This window comes from Quercus lobata, chromosome 2, assembly GCF_001633185.2.
Source record: "Quercus lobata isolate SW786 chromosome 2, ValleyOak3.0 Primary Assembly, whole genome shotgun sequence".
Taxonomy (NCBI): Eukaryota; Viridiplantae; Streptophyta; class Magnoliopsida; order Fagales; family Fagaceae; genus Quercus; species Quercus lobata.
In genome coordinates, this window is record NC_044905.1 from 89,732,953 (window position 1) to 89,755,108 (window position 22,156).

General features: G+C 34.5%; 3 protein-coding genes across 3 annotated transcripts; 1 reads left to right on the top strand and 2 right to left on the bottom strand.

The window, feature by feature from the left end:
* Window positions 1–1,499: 1,499 nt before the first annotated feature.
* On the bottom strand, window positions 1,500–6,052 carry LOC115977099 (receptor-like serine/threonine-protein kinase At3g01300). Its single transcript, XM_031098757.1, has 6 exons — window positions 5,628–6,052; window positions 4,428–4,747; window positions 4,191–4,326; window positions 3,492–3,625; window positions 3,279–3,402; window positions 1,500–2,332 (listed from the first exon to the last, which is right to left on the bottom strand). Exons 1-6 carry the CDS (start codon window positions 5,746–5,748, stop codon window positions 1,872–1,874), a joined length of 1,296 nt encoding a protein of 431 aa, XP_030954617.1. The 5' UTR covers window positions 5,749–6,052; the 3' UTR covers window positions 1,500–1,871.
* A 7,748-nt stretch (window positions 6,053–13,800) lies between these two features.
* LOC115977101 lies at window positions 13,801–18,484 on the top strand. The gene is made up of 5 exons (XM_031098762.1): window positions 13,801–14,262; window positions 14,991–15,141; window positions 17,127–17,347; window positions 17,608–17,781; window positions 18,045–18,484. The coding sequence occupies exons 1-5, from the start codon at window positions 14,062–14,064 to the stop codon at window positions 18,129–18,131; spliced, it is 834 nt and encodes a 277-aa protein (XP_030954622.1). The 5' UTR covers window positions 13,801–14,061; the 3' UTR covers window positions 18,132–18,484.
* A 2,092-nt stretch (window positions 18,485–20,576) lies between these two features.
* LOC115977102 (calmodulin-like protein 3) lies at window positions 20,577–21,905 on the bottom strand. The gene has a single exon (XM_031098763.1). It carries the CDS (start codon window positions 21,703–21,705, stop codon window positions 21,013–21,015), a length of 693 nt encoding a protein of 230 aa, XP_030954623.1. The 5' UTR covers window positions 21,706–21,905; the 3' UTR covers window positions 20,577–21,012.
* Window positions 21,906–22,156: the final 251 nt, after the last annotated feature.

Consider the following 22,156-nt stretch of genomic DNA (forward strand, 5'->3'; position numbering starts at 1 on the left):
TTAGTGAAAGTTCTCATTTTTAGATAAGGATACTTAAGATCTGATCAACTTTAGAGGGACCATTGTTTTTATAATACCCAAATCAAAATTTCTGGTGGTGAACTAGGTGGGCTCTAAACATATTTATTATTTAGACTGCTTTTAAAAGTGATCAAGTTTGGTTGTAATTTCCTCTAAACTGTTACTGTAGCACAGATTTCCTGAATGAAATATTGGAAACCAGTTTGTATTGGGAGATTATTTGAGATCACCGACTGATAGTTATTCTTGGAAGGATGTCTGCAATGGTTACATTGTGACAGAGCTTGGTAAGCACTGCCATTAAAAGTCAAGAATTATTATAGACAACACTCAAAATTTTGAAAATAAAAAAAAGGGAGGAGAAAGGTAAAGAAGACTCAATGTAGCAATCATCCACAGAGAAGAAAAGTTCACTTTAGTTTAGAAACACTTTGCATCTGCTCCCTAAATCACTCAAGTTTACAATACTCGAGTTTTCTTTATTTTCAAGACAAAAAGGCATTTGTCAATCATTTTTCCAAGGCATAGTCACCTATAAAATGGCATGTACAGGGTTCTTTCTATAAAGAAGGTGCAATTGACAGGATATTGAGGATATTCCTAGCTTTAGTTCCTACAGATGTAAAAACCATGAAATGCATTTTTTCTTTTGGGCGAGGTAAGGAGACCCTTTGTTGCTTCCTTGCACAATAACATTACAAAGACAGGGACACTCTAATGTCAGGGACTGGACAAGTATAGTTCATGTTGTTTACCAGCTGACAGCTATAAAGGAAGCTACAAGTGATATGTCCATCAAAAGTAATCCCGGCTAGCTTTAAAGTAACATATAAAAATTTTCAGGTTGGTATAGTTATGGCTGTAATGACTGTTGAACTTGAACCTCAAAAGAAGAAAATAGCTTCTTATTTGGGAAGACAGAAAGCTAAAAAGGGTCAGAGTGGTCTCATACAGGTAAAAGATAGAAGTGCTGCTAGTGGCATCGTCATTTTCCTCTTTGTTGGCAAGGCTACTTTGGAGAGTTATTGCTGCTTGAGTCCTTTTGAGATTAGGTGGTTAACACTCTTTAGTGCAACTAGAAATATGTCCTTTCTAGCTAGAAATGAGACATGGAAAAAGTTAAAGCTAAAAAAGATCCTAGTCTTATGTGACATCAAAAACTTGTGAAGGCAAAATGAATGTCATAGATATTTATGCTTTGCATAAAGACATATATATGCTTTGTATCTTTCTAGGCAGTATATGCTTTGATTTTTTGCTGGAAAGCTTGTTTGCCCCGAACATGACATGGATAGATGCTGGGGTTTGATGGTCCAGCTCCAATGACTCTCTGCCCACATAGACTTCTGTACTGATTGAGCCCAGATAAATCTTGGTATTTAGCTAATATATAAAGTTCCTAGTTGAAGCAAACTCTAAATGATTGGAAAAAATGGATCAAATTCTAGGAGTAAAATTCTGTAGACTGAATTGAAGCATAATACCTTGACTACATTAAATAGAATAATGAAATTACCACAACTCAAAGCAGTTGGAAAAATCAGGCAGTTGCAAATAACAATCTTGGAAATGACAGGTTTTATCTAATTACAGGAGATAGCTCAATTACAACACAGGCAAATTGTGAGGAATGTTCCAAATTGATGGTTAGCTTTTTAACGTAAGGGTTTAAGAAAAGGAAACTGATGTACCTTTCCTAATCCATTGTCCCTGATGCTCTGGCAAAATTCAAACACCCAAAAATTATATAAGCTTGAAATATAGTCTTCAGACATCCCAGTTAAAACAGGTGGCATCCAAACTTTTGTTTCATCAAATAGTTGAGCCGATAAAAGGGATGCGATTGCTCATCATCTATAAAGCTGCTTGCCAGTATTCAGTGGAGAGTCTCTGATGCTCTTGCAATGGGTGTATGTGATCTGTGGAGTTCCATCTGACTTCTTCTTGCGTCTCCCTTGTTGAGATAATCGAGAATGGTGAGATAAGATGGCAAGGTCATTAAGATCTTGCAATGGAGTCAGAACCTTAACAACTTCATCCATGGTGGGGCGCGATTTTGAGTCCCTACTAAGGCAGTTGTAAGCTAACTGAGAGACTTTCTGCACTCCTCTAAGAGAGTAATTCAGTTCCAAGCGGGGATCCACCAGTTGATAAGGCGGCTTTCGCTTGTTGTCAGCTAGATATGGCCGAGCCCATGTAACAAGATTTTGTTCCCCACTAGGACGTTTCTTGTCCATTGATCTTCTGCCCGTTAAAATTTCAAGAAGCACAACTCCAAAGCTGTAAACGTCACTTTTAGATGTCAAGTGTCCTGGGGAAAGAAGAGCCAAAATTGTAAAATTGGTTAGATCTCAAACTTCTTACGGTACAAGAAATACATGAGATGACTTGCTTGTGAGCCAAAGGCCTGAAGCATCTGAACTGCACAGAACTTAAGTATTTGGGGTTGCAGGACCAACTAATTAGATAGTCAATGCTAAATGCAACATCGTTATCAGATTGATATGAAATATCTCATTTGATGAACTTAATTGGATTCTCTTCAAGTAAATCTTTCACTGGCTAATCTGACATCATAAAATCAGTACCTCAAGATCAATTTAGTCGTCCTACAATTAGCCATGTGAAGGTAAAAGAAGTTTCTATTGAATCCTCATATTTGTCATGCAAGTAGAAGTACAAAACACAGGGTTTAAAGGTCCAAATACTCAAAAATTGAAAATTTTTCTGAACCATGTGCCTGTGTGTCCATGCACTGATGCAAGCACATTCAACAAAAACTCATATGATTTTTGTAGCTTTTAAGTGAGTGTATACTTGACCCTAGAAATCAGGTCATTTAGGTTCTGATGAAGTCAGTCATGATCATAAATGAACACATTGGTGATTTTAGAGATGACACAATGTCTTATCACCAACTTCAGTGTGTAGTCAATCACCTTATCTGCTATCTGAATGCCTCACTAAATCTTGCTATGAAGTCTTCCGACCATTAATTATTAACTATATTAAAGCCTGAATCTATATTTTTGAACTTGTCCTTAAGCATCCAGATTTTTTTATGGTCCAAGATTGAATACAAATGCCTACTTGTACAAATGGTATCCAAGCTTGTAAATATTTCTGCTCTTGTATATAGATATTCAATCTTGTTATAGCTTGTAGGATTTCCTCTGATACCAAACAGAAGGCTTGTATGGTACATGAGAGTTTGAAAACTTTCAATAAGTTCAAAATTTCTTCTAGCACCTTCTTACCTGTCATTACATATTCTGGAGCAGCATACCCATAAGTTCCAACAACCCTGGTAGAGACATGCGTTTTGTCTCCTCGTGGCCCGGCTTTGGCTAGACCAAAATCTGAAAGCTTTGCATTATACTCCTATAGAAGACAATCCCCATATAGTATTAACAACTAAGTGTAACAAAAAATTTAAAATTCATCATTCACTAATATGATTATTTACGTACCGAATCAAGCAATATGTTGGATGTCTTGAAGTCTCTATATATGACTGGTTCTGGACCATTATGGAGGAAGGCCAATCCTTTTGCTGCGCCAAGTGCAATCTTAATCCTATTGGACCACGGAAGAGGTATGGTCCCTTCAAAAATTTTGACAAAATCAGCATTGTTTTAATACAACATTGTGAAGTTGCATGATCATGTGAAAAATACAAGATTACACAAAATTTAAATAATTAAAAAAAAAAAAAAGGCAAGAGAAAAGAAAGAAAAGAAAAAGTTAAATTGAAGGCGTTATCTTAATTTAAGCATCCATCAATCTTTGATCTAGAAGAATTGTTGTAAAAACATAGAACATATCTATAGGCTTATACTCCTAAAGAAAAATCAAACTTCAACATGGAAGGGATTTTAGGATTCAATGATTGCATTACATATCGGAGAGAAACTAGAGAAAAAAGGGGGAAATTAAATATTGGAGTAAGATGAACAAATATTCCATGTTTCATAAGAAACTAAAATTTATTGTAGCAATATCACTTATGTTTCAGAAGACAAATTCTTTTAATTAAAATTTAGAAAATAGTAATGCCAAGCAACTTTCTCGTTGCAGTTTTCCAGAATAAACACCACAATATAAAAGTTTAGCAAGATGAGTTGCAATAAAAATTTGAAGTAGGAAGGTTAAACCATAGCTACACTCACTTCTAAAAAGATGGTTCTCAAGACTTCCACGGGTCATAAATTCATAAACAAGCAGCCGTTGATCATCTTCAATGCAGTACCCAATAAGCTTAACGAGATTGGGATGGTGAAGCTGTCCAAGAAAGTCAACCTCAGCCTGCATTAAGTAAGTGACAGTTACACTCCCAATTTCCAGCATCTCACTAACAATTTACTTTTGACATCAATCTACTAACCCAAAGCAGATATTCTACTAACCACCCATTCTCTATGGCCCTGCAGACCATCCGGCTTCAAGCTTTTGACCGCAACTGTAATTCCTGACCCGGGCTTTGCTGGTGCTGTCCCATTTTCCTCAATCCATCCTTTGAACACATATCCAAATCCACCCTCCCCAAGAATACTATCGGGTCTGAAATTTCCGGTAGCAGCTTTTAGTTCCTGAAAAGAAAATTGGAGCAGCTGGCATGGAGTTTTGCTTTCTGATGTTGGTGGATTAGGCTTATCCGATGATAGCTGAGCTTCATTGGGAGCACAGAGTTCTCTGTTGCTAGCATTTAGATATCGTGTTTCAGTCGCTGCATTGGCAGAATGATTGTCAAAAGTTCTGATTTAATCACAACCCCTCTCATAAAAAAAATACATGATAGATGTCAAATTAGCTTGCTTTGAGCTACAAAGGCTTCACAAAGAACATCAACAAACTCAGCAGAAATGAACTATTACAATCAACATCTCAATTGGACTAGAATAGACACATGAGAACTCATATTTTGCAAAACTTGGGAATTCAGTGAGATGTCACGGTGGCATGAAAAATTGTGCAGCTTTATCTGATAAAGCTTGACTACTTTCCATATGAAGTACCAAGGCCTTAGATGATCCAAAGAACAGAATTATCAATTATGCAGCTATTAGAAGAAAAATTAGTTAACTCTCAATTGTCACAATATTTCTTCTCACACAGAACAAGAAAATTTGTATTTTGTAGCTAGAACTAAAGAAAATGATGATATTAGAATAACTAGCAGAGACCCAGTTTGGGATCTGTTTTCTACTTCACAACTACATCATGATCTCACAATATACAGGAGTCCTTATCAGAACTCAAAATTTAAATGGTTTGTAGAAAACAGGGGAATTGAGTAAATTACCTTTCAAATCCAAGTTCCACAGAAAATGAGTTGAATTACTTTAGAATTTGATAGAGAGAGAGAGAGAGAGAGAGAGAGAGAGATAGATAGATAGATAGAGAGAGAGAGAGTCTCACAGAATGTAAAAACAGAGGAGACCCATATGAAGGCAGAAATGGAGCATTTTCTGAGATAAGTTATATCAATCTTGCAGATTTAAAAGTAGCAGAAAGTACTAAAATTGGGTACCAAAAATAGAGTAACACACATATTTGTATGTTTGTGATAGAGAGTGTGTGTTTATACATATATATAAAAGAAATACCTGCGTCATAAACTAGACTAGTACGAGGGATAGTGTTGGCAGAGTCTTTAGAAGCAGAGGACTTGCAGGAACCTCTAACGCCGCGTTTCAACACAGCCCAGCACCCACACTTCTTCTCCATAGCTCTCTCTTCTGCTTCTTCTTTTGGCTGATTCTCTTAACTTTGATGGGTTCCCATTATAACAATTGGATGAGAGCGGTGAGAAAAGAAGGAATCAGCCATGGTTGTGAGGGAAGAGAACAGAGGAGAAGAAGGGAAAGAGGCAAATAGAGAGAGAGAGACAGAGAGAGTACAAAAGATAGAGAGAGAGTGAGAAAGTGTTATGGTTGTTGTTGCTGCTGCTGTTGGAGATTGCAGGCATCATCATCGCCATCATCGCAGTGTGTACAAAAAGAACTTTTTTCCCACCACCTTTTGTGTGGGGATGGGATCATGGGAATTCCTCTCTCTCTCTCTCACTCTCTCTCTCTAAAATGACAAAATTACCAAAAACATTGTGTCTTTTATCTTTGTTCTAATTTGACAAATTTTTATATTAATCACAAATAATAATAATGCCATGGACACTCCATAAAAAAAAATAAAAATAAAAATGCCATAGACACAATTTTTTTTCTCATCAAATTTCACACTCAATTGAAGTGATTAACTCTAAGAGGTGGATCTATGAGTGTTAATTGTGTCTACTATTATCTATTTTAACAATTAGAAATTTTTTTGTAAAAAAAATTGTATCCATATCTTTATTATACCCACAAAACATTACATCAAAAAAAGTTTTATTTGGTGATTATGGAAACCTATCAATCACTTTGTAAGGATATTTCTTTTTTGTTTTCTTCTACAAAATTAAGAAAATGCAAGAGGATTTCTTCCTAAGATATTGATTGATGCCTCCCTTTATGAACATTAATGTTTTATGGAAAATATTAAGATATTATTTTTAAAATTCCTATTTCATGCCGTATTCCTTTTGATGAAAACTATTAGTTAAATTGTATAATTAGTTCTCGACAAGTCTTTAACTTCATTTGATTAATAGAAAATGCTAATGTAATTCAATAAATTGAAGTTAGTTTGATGACGTGGAACCTATGATGTAACATGAAATCCTTTTGATACATCGTCATTTTCCATAAATTCAATAACAATAAGAATATTTTTGAAACAATTTAATAATTATAGGATTAAATTGAAACATTTTAAAGTATAAGAGTTATTTTGAAAGAAAAAAATGTCAACCTTTTTATTATTATTTTTTTTAAGAAACAAAAATTGTCAAACTTTGTGGACTAAACCATGCAATTTAGTTGAAACTATACTGGGTCCGTTTGGATTGAGTTTATTTTTGCTGAAATTGAAAACTGAAACTGAAAATACTGTAGCGAAATAATTTTTAAATGTATAAATAGTGCTGTGAGACCCATTTTTAATGAAAAAGTTGCTGAAAAGTGTAATTTGTGAGACCCGTGAACAGTACACGGGTGCACTGTTCACAGTTGACAAGTCAACTATTGCGGGCTGAAAAAAAAAAAAAAAAAAAAAAAAGAAGATAAAAACGCAGAACAGAAACACAAATGCCAGAATCAGTGCAATCCAAACAGGTACACTATCGTGTAAACTCCAATAATAAATGGTATATCTTGCACCATCGAGGGTGGTGGTCTATTGACGTTGGGCTTACCCTCCCCCCCAAAGGTTTGGTGGGTGGTAGTTCCTAATGTTAAATAAAAAATAGGAAGCACTTGAAATTATTTCCATGTCATTAGTCCAATGTTCACTAGTACCTTTGATGGAATACAAATTATTTGTACCATTTTTTGTATTTTACTTTATATTCTACCAATCACAACTTGTCATGTATTTGTTTAACTTTCCTTATAAAATAGCCAAAGTTTAAAATGAAAAAAAAAATGACAAATTGTAATTGATGGAATATAAAATGAAATTCAAAATGTGGTATAGATGATTTGTATTCCCTTTGGTGAGGTTGGGTCAAGCTATGGCTTAAACAATTCACTTTTTGCAGGCTTAACCCCAATTGATAGGATGCTACTATAATTTTTTTTTTTTGAGAAACAAATACACACACATAAGTGAGAGAAAAATGAGTTCTAATATAAAGGCACACCATAACTTCACTCATATGTCATGGTAACTTTTAAGGGAGGGTGATGCAAGTTATACTACACACAACATACTCTCTTAAGCAATGTGGGACAATTGCTCATTCTTTTTTTTGAGAAACAAATACACACACACACAAGGGAGATGAAAAGGTGTTCTAACACAAAGACACACTATAATTCCACTCAAAAGTCATTGTAACTTTTAAAGGAGGGTGGGGCAAGTTATACTATGCATAACACACTCTCTTAAGTAATGTGGGATAATTGCCCATTCTTTTTTTTTTTTTTTTGAGAAACAAATACACACACACAAGGGAGAGGGAAAGGATGCTACTATAGTTATGCCTAAGTAGAATGCTACATTTGGCAGCCTCGTCCTACCATTTTTTATTTATTTTTTTTTTGGTTTATAAACATTAGTATACCTTGCTTTATGGGAGTCAATTCCATAAATCATGTATGTATGCTTAATAAGCCTCTAATAAAAAAATAAAAGTAAACTTTATGCTTTATTTAGCTACCATTGTTTGGGGAGAGATATAAGTGTTTGATTGAGACCTTGTAGCAATTTAGGGAAATGGACTATATGGATGCCTCTATTTCATGTGGCCAACTTCCTAAGTTTAGTCCTACTTGCTTATATATGGTAAAATATTGCCTGAAAACTGCTTGACAATTGACCTGAAGTTAGTTTGAGTTCCATATTTGGTGAAGAGCATAATAACAACTAGCCTACTTGCACTATAGGCTTTTTTTTTTTTTTTTTTTTTGAATTTGATTTATCCCTCAATCTTTTATAGAAGACAATAGTCAAGAGTGGCATTTAACCAATGGTTTTTATTTTTATTTTTATTTTTATTTTTAACCAATGGTTGTATGAACAATTTTATTTTAATTTATTTTTAAGGTTAGGTTAAATATATAACAAGTAGGTTAAGCAGAAAAGCAATAATTTCAAAGATGGGGGGAGAGTACGGACGTAATATCCCCACCGAATAAAGGAGTAAAATAGAAACTATACCCGAGATCTTTGAGAACTGACATTCAAGCTTTGAATCAAAAAAGAAACAATAAATAAATAGGAGATAAAAATAGAATAATATTCTTGACTGAAACTAGGATCTTGGCATTAAAAAAAAATGAAGAATATGAACCAATAAAGTTTTAGTGGATTTGCTTCAGTTTCCAGAAGGTTTCCACACACTGCCAATCAGTAATTTGCCTTGAAATTAAGCAACTAAGATTAACGTTCATACTATTTAACGTACGCAAGCATTTTGATTTCCAAAAAGACAAAAAAAAAAAAACAACAAGGATGGCATATTTTTAGAGGTAGCATGATATGCACCACTATGTTATTCTCCATTATTAGGAAATGGGACTTTGCTTTGGTCCTGAGGTTTTCTTTCACTTTTGGATTTCACTTTCTTGACTTGGATCTCTCTCTCTCTCTCTCTCTCTCTCTCTCTGGGTTTAGATTTGGGTTACTGTCAATTCTGGCACCTACTGAGCTTAAAGATCTTTCCATAGAAGTAGTTTGTAAATTTGCTAGATTTTATCTCCAAAAGCTTTCCTTAATCAAATAAGTTTTGCTATGAGTTAAAAAAACCAAAAATCTTGGTCATATTATCGATCGATTGGTCAAAACTAATAGAAAGATAGTCAAGAGCATATTTGAGTGCAATCCAATCAGTCTCCCTCTAGACAATAAAAGTGTATATATATATACCTATATCGAATTAGCAGGTTTATCATAGGTGGGTTTTTCTCTTGAAAGTCTATATATTTATTTATTTAATAAAGAGAGAAGAAGAGAGGGAGAGTGGGGTTAGGGTATGGCGGGAGGTGCTTGGTGAGAGGTCATTTCATCAACCAACCATAAAACAAAATAAAATTGTATTCTATGATGCTTTGGGTGAAGAAAAGCAGTGTGAGAGAGAGAGAGAGAGAGAGATCCTATTCTTTTTTCTACACTGTGCATGCAACTTGGACAAGGTCTTGTTGGAAAGGGTTTTTAGTACCAATTGCCCCCACTAAGTGGGTGGGTCCTACCTTTATAGGCCCCCACCATTTCGGAGAGAGAGTGTTTGGAAGTTGGAACACTGACCAGTGAAGCCCACTCAGTGTCATCATATGCAAACAAGATATCCTATTTTTGGAGGTATAAAGTTACCAACCCATATAATTGGTGCAGGAGAAAGCTCTAGAGGTTTTTGATTTTTTTTAGAGAGAGAGTTGTGATCAACAAAATATACTATGCCCTTACTGAATTGGACCAACTGAGTAGTATCCCTAGGGCCCAAAGAAATCAAGCTGTGTATATAGATAATCATAATCATGATCTGATATGATCCATGAACCATCCAAATTATCCAATGTACCTAGCTAGTTCAAAATGAAAATTGGTTTTGGGCATGCAAAATTTTCAGGTTGACTAAACCAAAAACACAGTGAACCACTTGTGCATGTCAGGTATCTTAATCATGGTTGCTACTATTTATGTTTATGAGATGCCATTGGTGGCTTGGCAGAAAGAATGATACATATCCTAAAGAATATGTGATTGATGTGAAGATGCTTCTTGACTAGTTTCCACCATAGTGTGTGTGAAAGCCAACAACTAAACTGAGTGATTGCAGTTAACCCAATTATCAATTCAACTCAGTGGACAGCATGGGTAGCATCTTCTGGATATGGTCTCTATATAATGTTATTGCTTGTACTTTTGGCCCTTCACATGAAAAATATAATTAGAGCCACAAACCGAAAGCATATTTATGAAGCACAATGAATTTAACACTCAACCCATTTACATATATGGATAAGGACTCGCAAAAATGGGTGAAGCGGAACGAACAAAATACCAAAGATTTAGAAAGACACAATATATATTCGAACTTTAAAACGAGTTCTTCATCATAATTTTCTTTTCTTTTCTATCAAAAAAAAGGAAAGGGGGAAATTTTCTTTAGAATTTTGTTAAAACGAACTTACCAAAATATGCATATATTCTTTTCCATGATTTAGCGATTTACCCTATCAAGATATATTCCTAGATGTGACGTATTCATTATTGGATTTGGATCTAGAGGTGCTTGACAATATGGATGGAAAAAAAATACCCCATCTCGTCTGGTAGGTCCTGCTCTACTCCACTGGTAAGAAATGATGTGTGGGGATGAGTTTTGCTCACTAATGCAAATGTGTACATAATAATGTTGAATGTTACAAAAGATTTGAGTGAATTTTTTTTTATTACCAATTTGTTTTGAGATGAGTTACACAACTCACAATCTGACTGAAGGCGCAAAATTTATATTCTCCTCCATGAAAGCATAAGATAGAGTATTATTTTTAAGGTAGGTTTGGGACTAACGACTATAAGCCTCATCACTAATATCTTTCATCAGTTAATAGGAATCACTATCTCACTTTGAAATTAAGGATATGAAACTACAGTCATATTCCTTAGACCGACTCTTGCCTGAATAAATATATCATCTTTTTTTGTTTAATTCCTGGGCATGGGTAAGAAACTCCCTTATTTAGGACCCTTTGCAAATGAGTTGTTTGAAATGTTAGGATTAGTGCCCTTAACTCCTATTGTATGATGCTATGTATGATATTATATATGACATTATGTATGACTTAATATTGTAATTAATAAAGTTATTTTATTCTTATCTAAAATAATGGTAATATGAATATTTGGATATTATCATATAGTCCATAAGATGCATAGTATGTGATTTAGTCACAGAAGATACAAGTCACAAGTTCTTTGTAAACTCAGAATTTTAGTTCGTAGTCGGTGATGAAATTGAGCATTTCATCTGTGAAAATTATAACATATCAATTAAGATGATTTGTCTTGATCATAGAAGTGGAGATTTCTAGTTGATATGTTTTAAAAGTTAAAACATATTGAACTAGATCGCTATGAGATTTATTATTCTTCTAACAATTGTCAAATGAATAATAAATCTCACGACTTCTATTTACATCAACTTTTAATTCTGAGAGAATAATGGACCTGATCATGAAGTATAAGTTACTTTAATATATTAGGAGTGAGATCTAAAATTACGATCAAAACCTCAGTATGTTGGACAACCACATTTAGTGTTGATGGAACATATATTCTCAATATGAAATTCATAATCTCTTAACGGAAATATAAAATATTTCATTTAAATAAGTTTAATGGGTTTGGTTATTCAGAGTGTTAGGTCTAACCACTTTAGTAAGGAGTTACTAAAGTATATATTTATGAAATTGGATTTCATAAATATATGATAAATAACTTAAAAGATTAAATTGGATACTCAAGAATTAAAATGTAATAATTTTTGAAGTGGCAGTCTACATTTATGACTTTATATTACTATAAATATTTAATGAAGGGGTTGTATGTATAATAAAGTCTTGGAACATAATTTATTAATAAAGTTTAGAGTGCAATTATATTTATATAGTAGTATTAAATATAATTAATGGTAATTTTGGACTTGTTAAGAGTTGACAGAAAAGCCCAAGACCCATTGGAGCTAGTGTCTTATTTGTTCCTTTTTGGTCTCACTCCAAGCCACATATTAAAGCTTAATCGGAATAGCCAAATAGGCTAGCCCAATTAGATAATCAGTTATAAAGAGAGAAATATACAGAATTTTGTATGAGAATGAAATGGTTTGTATGTGAGTGTTGGACACTCTCTTATTCTCCTTTGAACAAACACATATAAATTGATTGAGAGACCACACTTATTGGGCACAAGTGGAATTGGAGTGAAGATTAAAAGTGTTCCCAAGTACTTCTAATATTTGATTTTGAATTTCACCACACCAAGATATACTCTCTTATTCTTATATTCTGAAATTTACATATAGCACATGTTATCAATTGCGAATGAAGTAAATCCGTTAATTTTCTACTACGTATGTTTTATATGTGATACAAATATGTATTTTTTTAACATGAAAAACTATACCTACAAAAAAAATTAGAATTTTAAAGACTATACTTTAAAAGAAAAAAAAAATTGTAGTTTAATCTGCCCTCCTAAACAAACATGCCACAGTGTAGAAAACTCCTTGGACGAATCTACACTTATAGTTGGACTTGGGGCCATTTTGTTGGGCCTGTTTATTTAAGGTCTATATTAGACCGGTTCTATCAAATGTATTTTGTTGCCCTGATGGGCCATTTCAAGACCTCCCACCCCACCTTTTCATCACATACAAAGACAAAAAAATGTGAAGAGCTCTGAACCCAAAAGAATGTAAAGTTGGGTTGGGCCTTGATGTACCTTTTTCGTTTCCTGCTTGATCTGCCAGTTCGTCTGTCTCAACTCTCAAGCCCTCTCAAGTCTCAAGTCTATCTCAAGTTAAGTTGCTATCTATCTTTAAGAGAGAGAAAGAGACAAGTACAACACAAACTCAAAAGACAAAAAAGAGATAAAAGATTTTTGCTATAGAACCCACGAGAGGCATTTAACATTATAATCGGACGGTTCTAGAGAGAGAAAAGTGAAAAGAGTGCATTTTCAACCCTCTTTTTCACTTCTCTATTTTTCTCCGCCACCCTTTCCCATTCGCCAAAGAACAAGAAGTTTCAACGAACCCAAGTGCGTGTACTGTCGACTTTCATGTTCAACGACTATTGATAGGGATTAAATAAAATAAAATAATTCCACAACAACTAGAAATTATTAATTAAATACAAACACGACAAGAAAAAAAAACAAAACAAAAACAAAAATCTCAAAGGTATCAACTATCATGTCTCAAAAGACAAGATTCACAAAAAGCCCACTATAGAAAAGATATATATTTTCCTATCCCAAACCAAACTGAATGAAACACGTCTCTGAAGTGAAAGTCTCACATCTAAAGGTTCTTCCCACTCACGAATCTTGGCTACGTGTCAGCTCCTGATTGGTCATCCATTTTCCCGACCCCACGCGTGGTTGGTCGGTTGCTCTCTCTCTTCACTTTGTTCACCCATGAATGACACAGAGCCTTAGCCTACCCTAATTTATTTACTATCTATATTTTCATCCAAAAAAGAAAAAGAAAAACTCTCTTTCTCTCTCTCTCTCCCTAATCTCAAGACTATAAGTTAATATTATTACCATTTCTTTAACCTTTTCCAAGCTCTTCTTGTCTTTGCATATTGGGGGAAAAAGAATTGTACAGTAGTATATTTGGGGGGGTTGAGGTGAAAAGAAGAAAAGAGTCGGTGAATGAGAGAGAAGGGGTGGGAGATAGAGAAGAGGGAGAGAGAGTAGAGGAGGAGGGAACGAAACATGTCTGCCATAGTGTGCGGGAAGAGATCCTCCATTTTCGAAGATAATCTCAGCCCACCTGTTTCCAAGAGAATTCGTTGCTCTTCTTCTTCACCTGTTCGATTCTCTCCGCCCACCACCGCAACTACTCCTCTCTCTTCTTCCTCTTCCTTCGATTTGATCCACCACCTCACGACTATTTTTCCTCACATGGACCACAAGGTAATTGGATCGGTGTGTTTTGATTTACTTTTTTATTTTTTATCATGTGGGGTTGGATGAGAAATGAGAAATACGAATAGGGTATTTTCAGTTTGGTTCAAATTTGTTACCTTTTCTTTGTTTTCTAATGTTTTTTGATTGATGGTCATTGTTTTGGGTTTTTCTTATTAGGGTTTGATTCGATTTGGTATTCTGTTTTATAAATTATGTTACTTGTTATTGAATTTTTGACATTTCATGGAAATTATTTTACTTTTTGTTTATTTTTAATAATAAGAAATAGTGTTTGGGGAATGGGAATTTCAGTGGATTGAAATTCCTTGCCTCTTTTTGACTTTTTTAATATGCGCCAATTAGCTCTAGCTCAAATGACATTTCCTTCAATTATAATATAATGAAATGGTGGCAATAGTTGATTCTGTAAATCTTTACTTTATTTTGTTCCTAATATGTTGGTTTTAATTTTGGATAGATGGACATTTATTTTGCTGAATAATCCCCAAATTTTTCACCAAGCTTAGGCAAATGCTATGCCTCAATAATTTATGATAAAAATGTGGTAATTCATGTATTAAGGTAGCCAATTAAAGATTTTAGGATAGTCTTGAGAATGCAGTTAGCTCGTTAAATGTGCTTTTGAAATTTGGAGGATGTGCATTACAATTCACAACTCTTGATGTAATATGGTGGTAGTTACTAACATTTGTGGAGAACTATGATCATTATAGCTTCTCGAGAGAGCGCTTGAAGAATGTGGTGATGATCTTGATTCCGCTATCAGAAGTTTGAATGAGCTTCGTTTAGGATCTACTGGTGATAACTTGAGTTCTGCTGCACCCAAATCTGATGCAATACCGGAAGCAAATGTTCAATCACAAGGTATGCTTATGAAATATTTTGAATCAGTTCTTTGAACTCAATCTTGATGTTTTTGGCTGTTTCTAACTTGCATTGGTTCTTGCATTGGTTTGACAGATTTACTTGTTTCTTCTTTATGTGTGTGTTTGTGGAATTTTATTGTTTATGAATTATTTGCATGTGAAGGTTTGCTCGCTGTATGTTCAGTAATGCAAGGTCTAATAGTTTTCCTTTTCTGTAACTTCTTATAAACTGGATGAACATATATTACCAATGATAATATATTAAACTGAATCATGAAATAATGTTCAGAACAATTTTTTAAATATGTATTTTCTATTCGTCAAACACCGCCACTATGACCTATATGACCATAAGAGGGTTATCCTTTATTGGATTGTCTGATCATTGCCTGAGTTTGAGTACCTTATGTTTGCCTCTCTCTCTCTCTTTTCCCCATTTTGTACATTAGAATTCTGATATATGGCAATAATAATTCTAATGTGATCTTAATTATTGATTCTGATTTGATGATCCCTTAAGAATTTTAATTCAATCTTTATCCGTTCATTTTTTTCCCCATTTCTGTGTTCTCTGTCTCCCCTTTTATCTAATGAAACATATTGGCACATGGGCTTCTCACATTCCTTTTTTGTTGATGATGTGATTACTCATGGCAGATTAAACTGGAATATAGGTGTATTAAATCTCTGGGAGAGTTTAGCAGTCCTGTAACTTTGGTTGGTTGGTCAATGTGAAGACATTGTCTCCTCTATTGTATTGATGAGCCACTTTCTTCATTAAAATTTACAAATAGTCCACCTGGGTTTAAGCATTAGACTACATTTGACTTCTCTTTATAGCTTTTAATGTAAACTTTGCTTTGGACCTTGAAACATTGCTTGAATGCTTTTTGGAGGAAGAAAATGAGTATGTTTGTTGACTGCTAACAAATAGAGATCAATTTAGAGATTTATCAAAAAGAGAGTTGGTACTTGAGACATAGCCAAGGCTACTATTTAAGAGAGAGAGAAAGAGTCCATAACGTTGCCGTCAGCTGCCACATCCTGGTTCAGGAATTTTAATCCAATTCAGAGTTCAAACCTTGACTTTGATCAAAATTTCAGTTCCATAAAAAGTAAAATTTTAGGCTAAAACCTTAGGTAATTTAACGGCACATGATGGTAATGGTAAGACGTGTTTATTTGCACTGACAATGGAAACCATCTTTTCATCTTTACAAGTTGCAAAGCTACTTCTTGACTTTGACTTGATCCATTAGCATGTGGAAAGGAATCATCTGAAGGGAATCCATTAACAATACTGAATCGAGTTGGTGCCAATAACATGTCAAGGGAATTGGTATGTTAGGTGCTAATGGATCAAGCACCCTTTGACCCCCTGACTGAATCTTATTGGCAATTACTCATTGCTTAAAAGCAGCTTTTGACCCCAACTTGATTCTTCTTATGTAAGGGAATCAACATAGCAAAAGGGTTACAAACACTGATTTTTTGAAAGGATATCCTCACCCATCATGCTTTTGAAAATTTGAACCAAACTCAGAAGAAACGAGTTTCTTTGAAAATGGGTGGTGCTTTTATGAAGTGCCAGATGTTGCAGGTGAGGAGAATAATCCATGCTATTGTTTCAGATTTTATCTGAGATTTTGTAAACTAATAGAGAACGAGTTCAAGCAATTTATGACTGAAAAGGTGAATGTGAAGTCAGGGGGTATTGCTTACATGATGTTATGTCTCTTTTTGCTTTGCAACTATTCCTTTTAAAATTTAACATAATTTAGTGCAACTTGTTTAATGTGCTTCATTGCTGAGTAAATTTTTTAAAGAATACAAGACAATTGTCATAATTATTGGTGTCAACTATATGCCCCCCCCCCCCCCCCCCAACCCCCCAACCTTTGATTTTCTAAGTTTTGGGCCCTTGCGACCATTTCTAATTGGTGGTGGACTTCTTCATGGGATGGGTGCGATATTTTGTTTCAGGTGTAGTGACAGATAATGGAGAGGTCACACCTGGTGAGGAGCAATCAGCTCCACAGAACCCTCCCATGGATGGTAATGACTGGGTGGAGCTCTTCGTTAGAGAAATGATGAGTTCCTCCAATGTAGATGATGCTAGAGCTCGTGCTTCAAGAGTGCTTGAGGTTTTGGAGAGATCCATCTGTGCACGTGCAAGCACTGAGGCCACCCAAAGCTTTCACCAGGTTGTTTATTTTACTGTCATTTCTGTTACTGTTATTGTGGTTACTACAGTTATGCAGAATGTAATCATAAATTCCCATATTGTTCTTTCCTTTTTATTTTTATTTTCTTTGGTGGATGGGACTATGGGGAAATGGGGATAGAAGTGCAGGGGGTGCCAGGACAGTTTCATGTGGGGGTTAGGGTTTGGACAGTTTAAATCTAATAATATCATGTTTCCTTTTAAGGCTTTGTTTACTTATTGTGGGTTGCTCTATTGTAGGAAAACATGATGCTGAAGGAACAAGTAGAAGCACTTATTCAGGAAAATTCAATTCTCAAGCGAGCAGTGTCTATCCAACATGAACGTCAGAAAGAGTCTGAAGAAAGGAACCAGGAGTTGCAACATCTGAAGCAACTGGTATCCCAGTACCAGGATCAGCTGAGAACATTAGAGGTTTGACTCACAGACCCCATAATTTCTTGACTCTGTATATGATCTCATGTTCCATGTCAGCGGCAGAGTGTTCTGAGGCTATGCTGTTTGGCATTTGAAAGAAAATGTTAATAAAAATTGTGCATTTAGTCTTCTTGGCATAGTCATTTTGATTGGATCTTTGCTTCTTTACAGTCATTGCATGATTGAACTATATTCCTACTGTTGTTTTCTATATTTTCTTTAGTCTGATGATTATTGTTTGATTTGTGATGCACTACCAGGTGAACAATTATGCATTGACAATGCATCTAAAACAGGCTCAGCAAAGCAACTCCATCCCAGGGCGTTTCCACCCTGACGTCTTCTAGTGGTTCTTGGATATGTTAATTTGACCTGGTGGGTGCTTTCAACTGCTGTGAAAAAGGTAGTGCTATTTATCTGTAGGCACTACAAATGGTATCTGATGTCCCAATTGCTTTGTGGGGGGTTTTGCCGTCTTTGTCAAATGGTAGGCAGTGATGAAAGACACATTTACTTTCATTTGAATACATCATTAAGGGTCACTTCTCTTTATTGTTTGTGTCCTCGATTTGAATTGAAATCGTTACACATCATAGATGTTTGTAGGTATATGCGTTAAGAGATCAAATAAATATATTGTAGCACTATACCTTGATAAAAAGATTAGTGGTGCTTAAATTATCTCTAATATTTTTCTCTCTGGTTCGCACTTCTGGTTCGTCTGTTGATAAAGTAATGCTATTGTGAGAAGCTTTTTCCGCATAGAACGTTCTCAAACCCTTTCTCCAACCTTGATTTTGAATACAGATTAATTGTATAACAAATGTTATACGTAATTGTTTTCTTAATATGAAAGTGTAAAAATACCCGCTAGTTGATACAAAATACGAGAATACATGACTCTAAATACTCATCTTTAAAATGTGACTTCAAGTAAAATCCCATCTTGAAGATGGGATGTCATGTTGGCAATTTCACATGGCGGTGTCACACAGCGGTGTTTGTCCATTAAGGCAAGTTGAAATGACACCTTAAAAGATACTATTTCAAAAAAAAAAAAAAAAAAAGGTTTTGTTTTGTTTTATTGTGTGTTGGATCATCGATAGTTAAGGTGAGAGATTTGAACATTGGAATGTGCTAATTAGTTGAGTTACAAGGCTCTTTTAAGGTGAGATTTCTTTTAATCAAGACTAAATAGTTGTATTCGTAGGAGCGTCTAAGTTGTGGGAGTTCAAATACCTGCATCTTCAAAATGCAATTTTAAGTAATATGAGTTTGTGTTATTCAGAATATTTTAGCTATAACTCATGGTGTTTTCAATTGAAATGTTTATAGTTCAAATCTTTTATTTCTTGTTATAACTGTCGAATTATTAAAAAGGAAAAAAAAAAATAATATGAGCTCATGCAATTTTTTACTGTTGAAAAGTGAACATCATAAAACCGCAAGTTAAAAACGCAGTGAAAATTCGTCTTGAACATAAACCAAAAGAGGAGTTAGAAACTTAGTGATTGAGTAACCCTCGAATCCACGTTCATTTTAATAAATTGTGAAATACAGATAGAATTGATTGCATACACTGGAGTACATAATCATCGTGATGAGGGATTCTAAACACAAGGCCCCATTATTCCAATTAAGCTAAAGGTTTCGGTTCTTTTCTTTTGGGATCTAGTTCACACCCAAAGAGCACGCCTGCCAATTCTGTAATTGGCATTGTTAGGAATTCTCTTTACGCACATGCAAGGTTCTCCTTTGCACTTTTCTCTGATTAATTCCTCAAGGAGGGAATGGCTTTAGGACGGATAGCATAATTTAGCTATGCTTGGATATAGAAACAGATAATTCTGCTTGATGCAATGAACAAATTGTTCATGTCTTCATGAATAATCATGGTTCTTTGCACCATATGGATTAATGATTGGATTGACTTAAAAAGATTAGCAAGGTTTGGGCATGCAGGGACCCAATTTATGGACAAAAGCAAAAGGTTATCTTTATTTGGAATTGATACTTTTGCTTGCATTTCTTTTCATATCCTTTTGACATGGTTTTTTACATGACTGTTGTATTTATTTATTTTATTGAAATCAGTGATTATTTATAAAATGTTTATTTAGTTAACTACTAATCTAAAAGTATATTTACATAGAATATTATGCTTTTTAAAATAAATTATTTTTCTTATTTTTTCTAAAATAAAATCCATAAAAATTAGTACTCACCACAAAGGGAGATCTCATTAATTTCCAAACAAATTGAAATTAAGAGCATCTTTATATATTTGTTCGTGCCCATATACATATTTTTTAATTGTTCATCAATGTAACAAGTCAAAAAGACAAAACCTTGCCAATGGGTTGTTTAGTTTCGGGTTATACTTCGACAATAAGTATAGATGCACACCAAAATTAGAATAATTTTCATACTTATCTAAGTTGACAAATTGTTATCTAAGCTGGCAAGTTGTTAATAATAAATATTAAAGTAACGTTAATAATTAGCTCATATGAAAATAGATAATAACATGTCAACTTGACAAATATAAAATTTATTGTGTATGTATCATTGCTCATACTTTAAATGAAAAAATGAAAAATGTTATTATATAGTATATATTAATTCATACCCTCTTACACACGCATAAAAAAAAATGAATTGAACATGACTAAGCACTAACTTTTTTTTTCTTTGGCTGAATGACTAAGCACTCACTTTGAATACTCTAAATTAACATTGATTTCAGATATTTTTGTATGGGTAAGAGTGGGTGAAATGTGAATTGGTGAGCATATAATAAACACCGCGGTATTGAGTCTATTGACCAAACAGCTTATGAAGAGTGAAATATCATATGTACATAGGACAAACAAGGGCCACAGATCCGGACCAGTCCTTAAAAACCAAACAAAAAGGAAAAAATGAAATTACATACTCGAAGCTCTAATTCTAAATAGTAAATACACACAGACTTTCTTTTCCATGTGAGGTTGATCGATGAACTTCTTATATAGAAATTGTTCGAAGGATGAAATGAAACACCTAGCTACTTCGTTGTAATCCCAATAATATATGCTTTCATAGTCTGTTGCTTAGAGCTTTGAAGCATAGCATAGAATATATATGTAGTGATAAATACTGTTCCATTGTTGTTTTTACGCTTTCTGCTAATTATATTTATGTGTGTGCATGTGTAATTAGAGAGATCGAGAGCTTACATAGAGAGAATTAGGTGCCAAAGAGAAGGGTTCCTCCACCTTTCATCATGCTCTTAAACTCAACAAAATTAACCATACCATCCCCATCCATATCCACTTTCCTTATCATCTCGTTGCAATCCTCAATCTTCTTTCCTTCCTTTAACCCCAAAGAGCACAAAACCGAGCCCAACTCCTCCACGCTAATTAACCCATCTCTATCTTTATCAAACACATCAAAAGCCTCCTTCAAATCCTCCTCTCCTCCTTCCTTTCCTACACCTTCTTTCCCATCTCCTTCGCTCGCTCCCTCTTGACCAACCATGGCTTCACACAACACACAAAACTCATCAAACTCAATCAACCCGTTTCCATTAGCATCCACTTTCAAAACCATTTCTTCAACCTCTTTCTCTGTCACAAATATCCTGATGTTCTTCAATGACTCTCTCAGCTCTTGCTTTGTTATGAATCCATCACCGTTCTTGTCAAAGGTGGCAAAGACTTTCTTGAGCTCAGTCTTATTGTGGGAAGTCTTCTCTTTGTGAGAAACTTGTTGGGGTGCTTGAGAAATAGCTGAAGAAGAAGAAGAAGAAGAAGATTTGTTGGGTGAAAGATACTGTTGCACCCATGCAAGAAACTTCTTGCGAGGAAAATGAAAGAATATATTTAAGAAGCCAGCAAGAAATAGAACTGCTAATAACAGCACTGTTATTAGCACCATTTCTGTTCCCAAATACAATCAAAAGAAGAAATTCAGAAAAGGTTAAGGACGAAGAGGAAGACTGGCAAATATCATATAGAGAAGTTTGTTTGATTATGACTTTGTTGTTCTGTTGTGTTGAAAAAGCTTGGTTGAGTATTGAAGTGAAGACGCGGTGTTTGGTGGTACCTTCTGATCCCCACAAACCGCGTGAACCGTAGTAACTGTAAAGTTATCACATATATAAATATGCTTGGTGACACATGGTGGCATTGATGGAATGTTGTACCGTTGGATTAAACAAAGGCAATTGACAATTCTATATATACTACAGTACAGAGAATACTCCACTCTAATTAAATAATGAGTCTGGCTAAATTCATTTGCTTAAAGGTAGATAAAAGTGGCTTTAAGCTAATTTTTTTTGTTAGCTAATACTTTTTATTTAAAATTATTTTTATCTCACATTAAA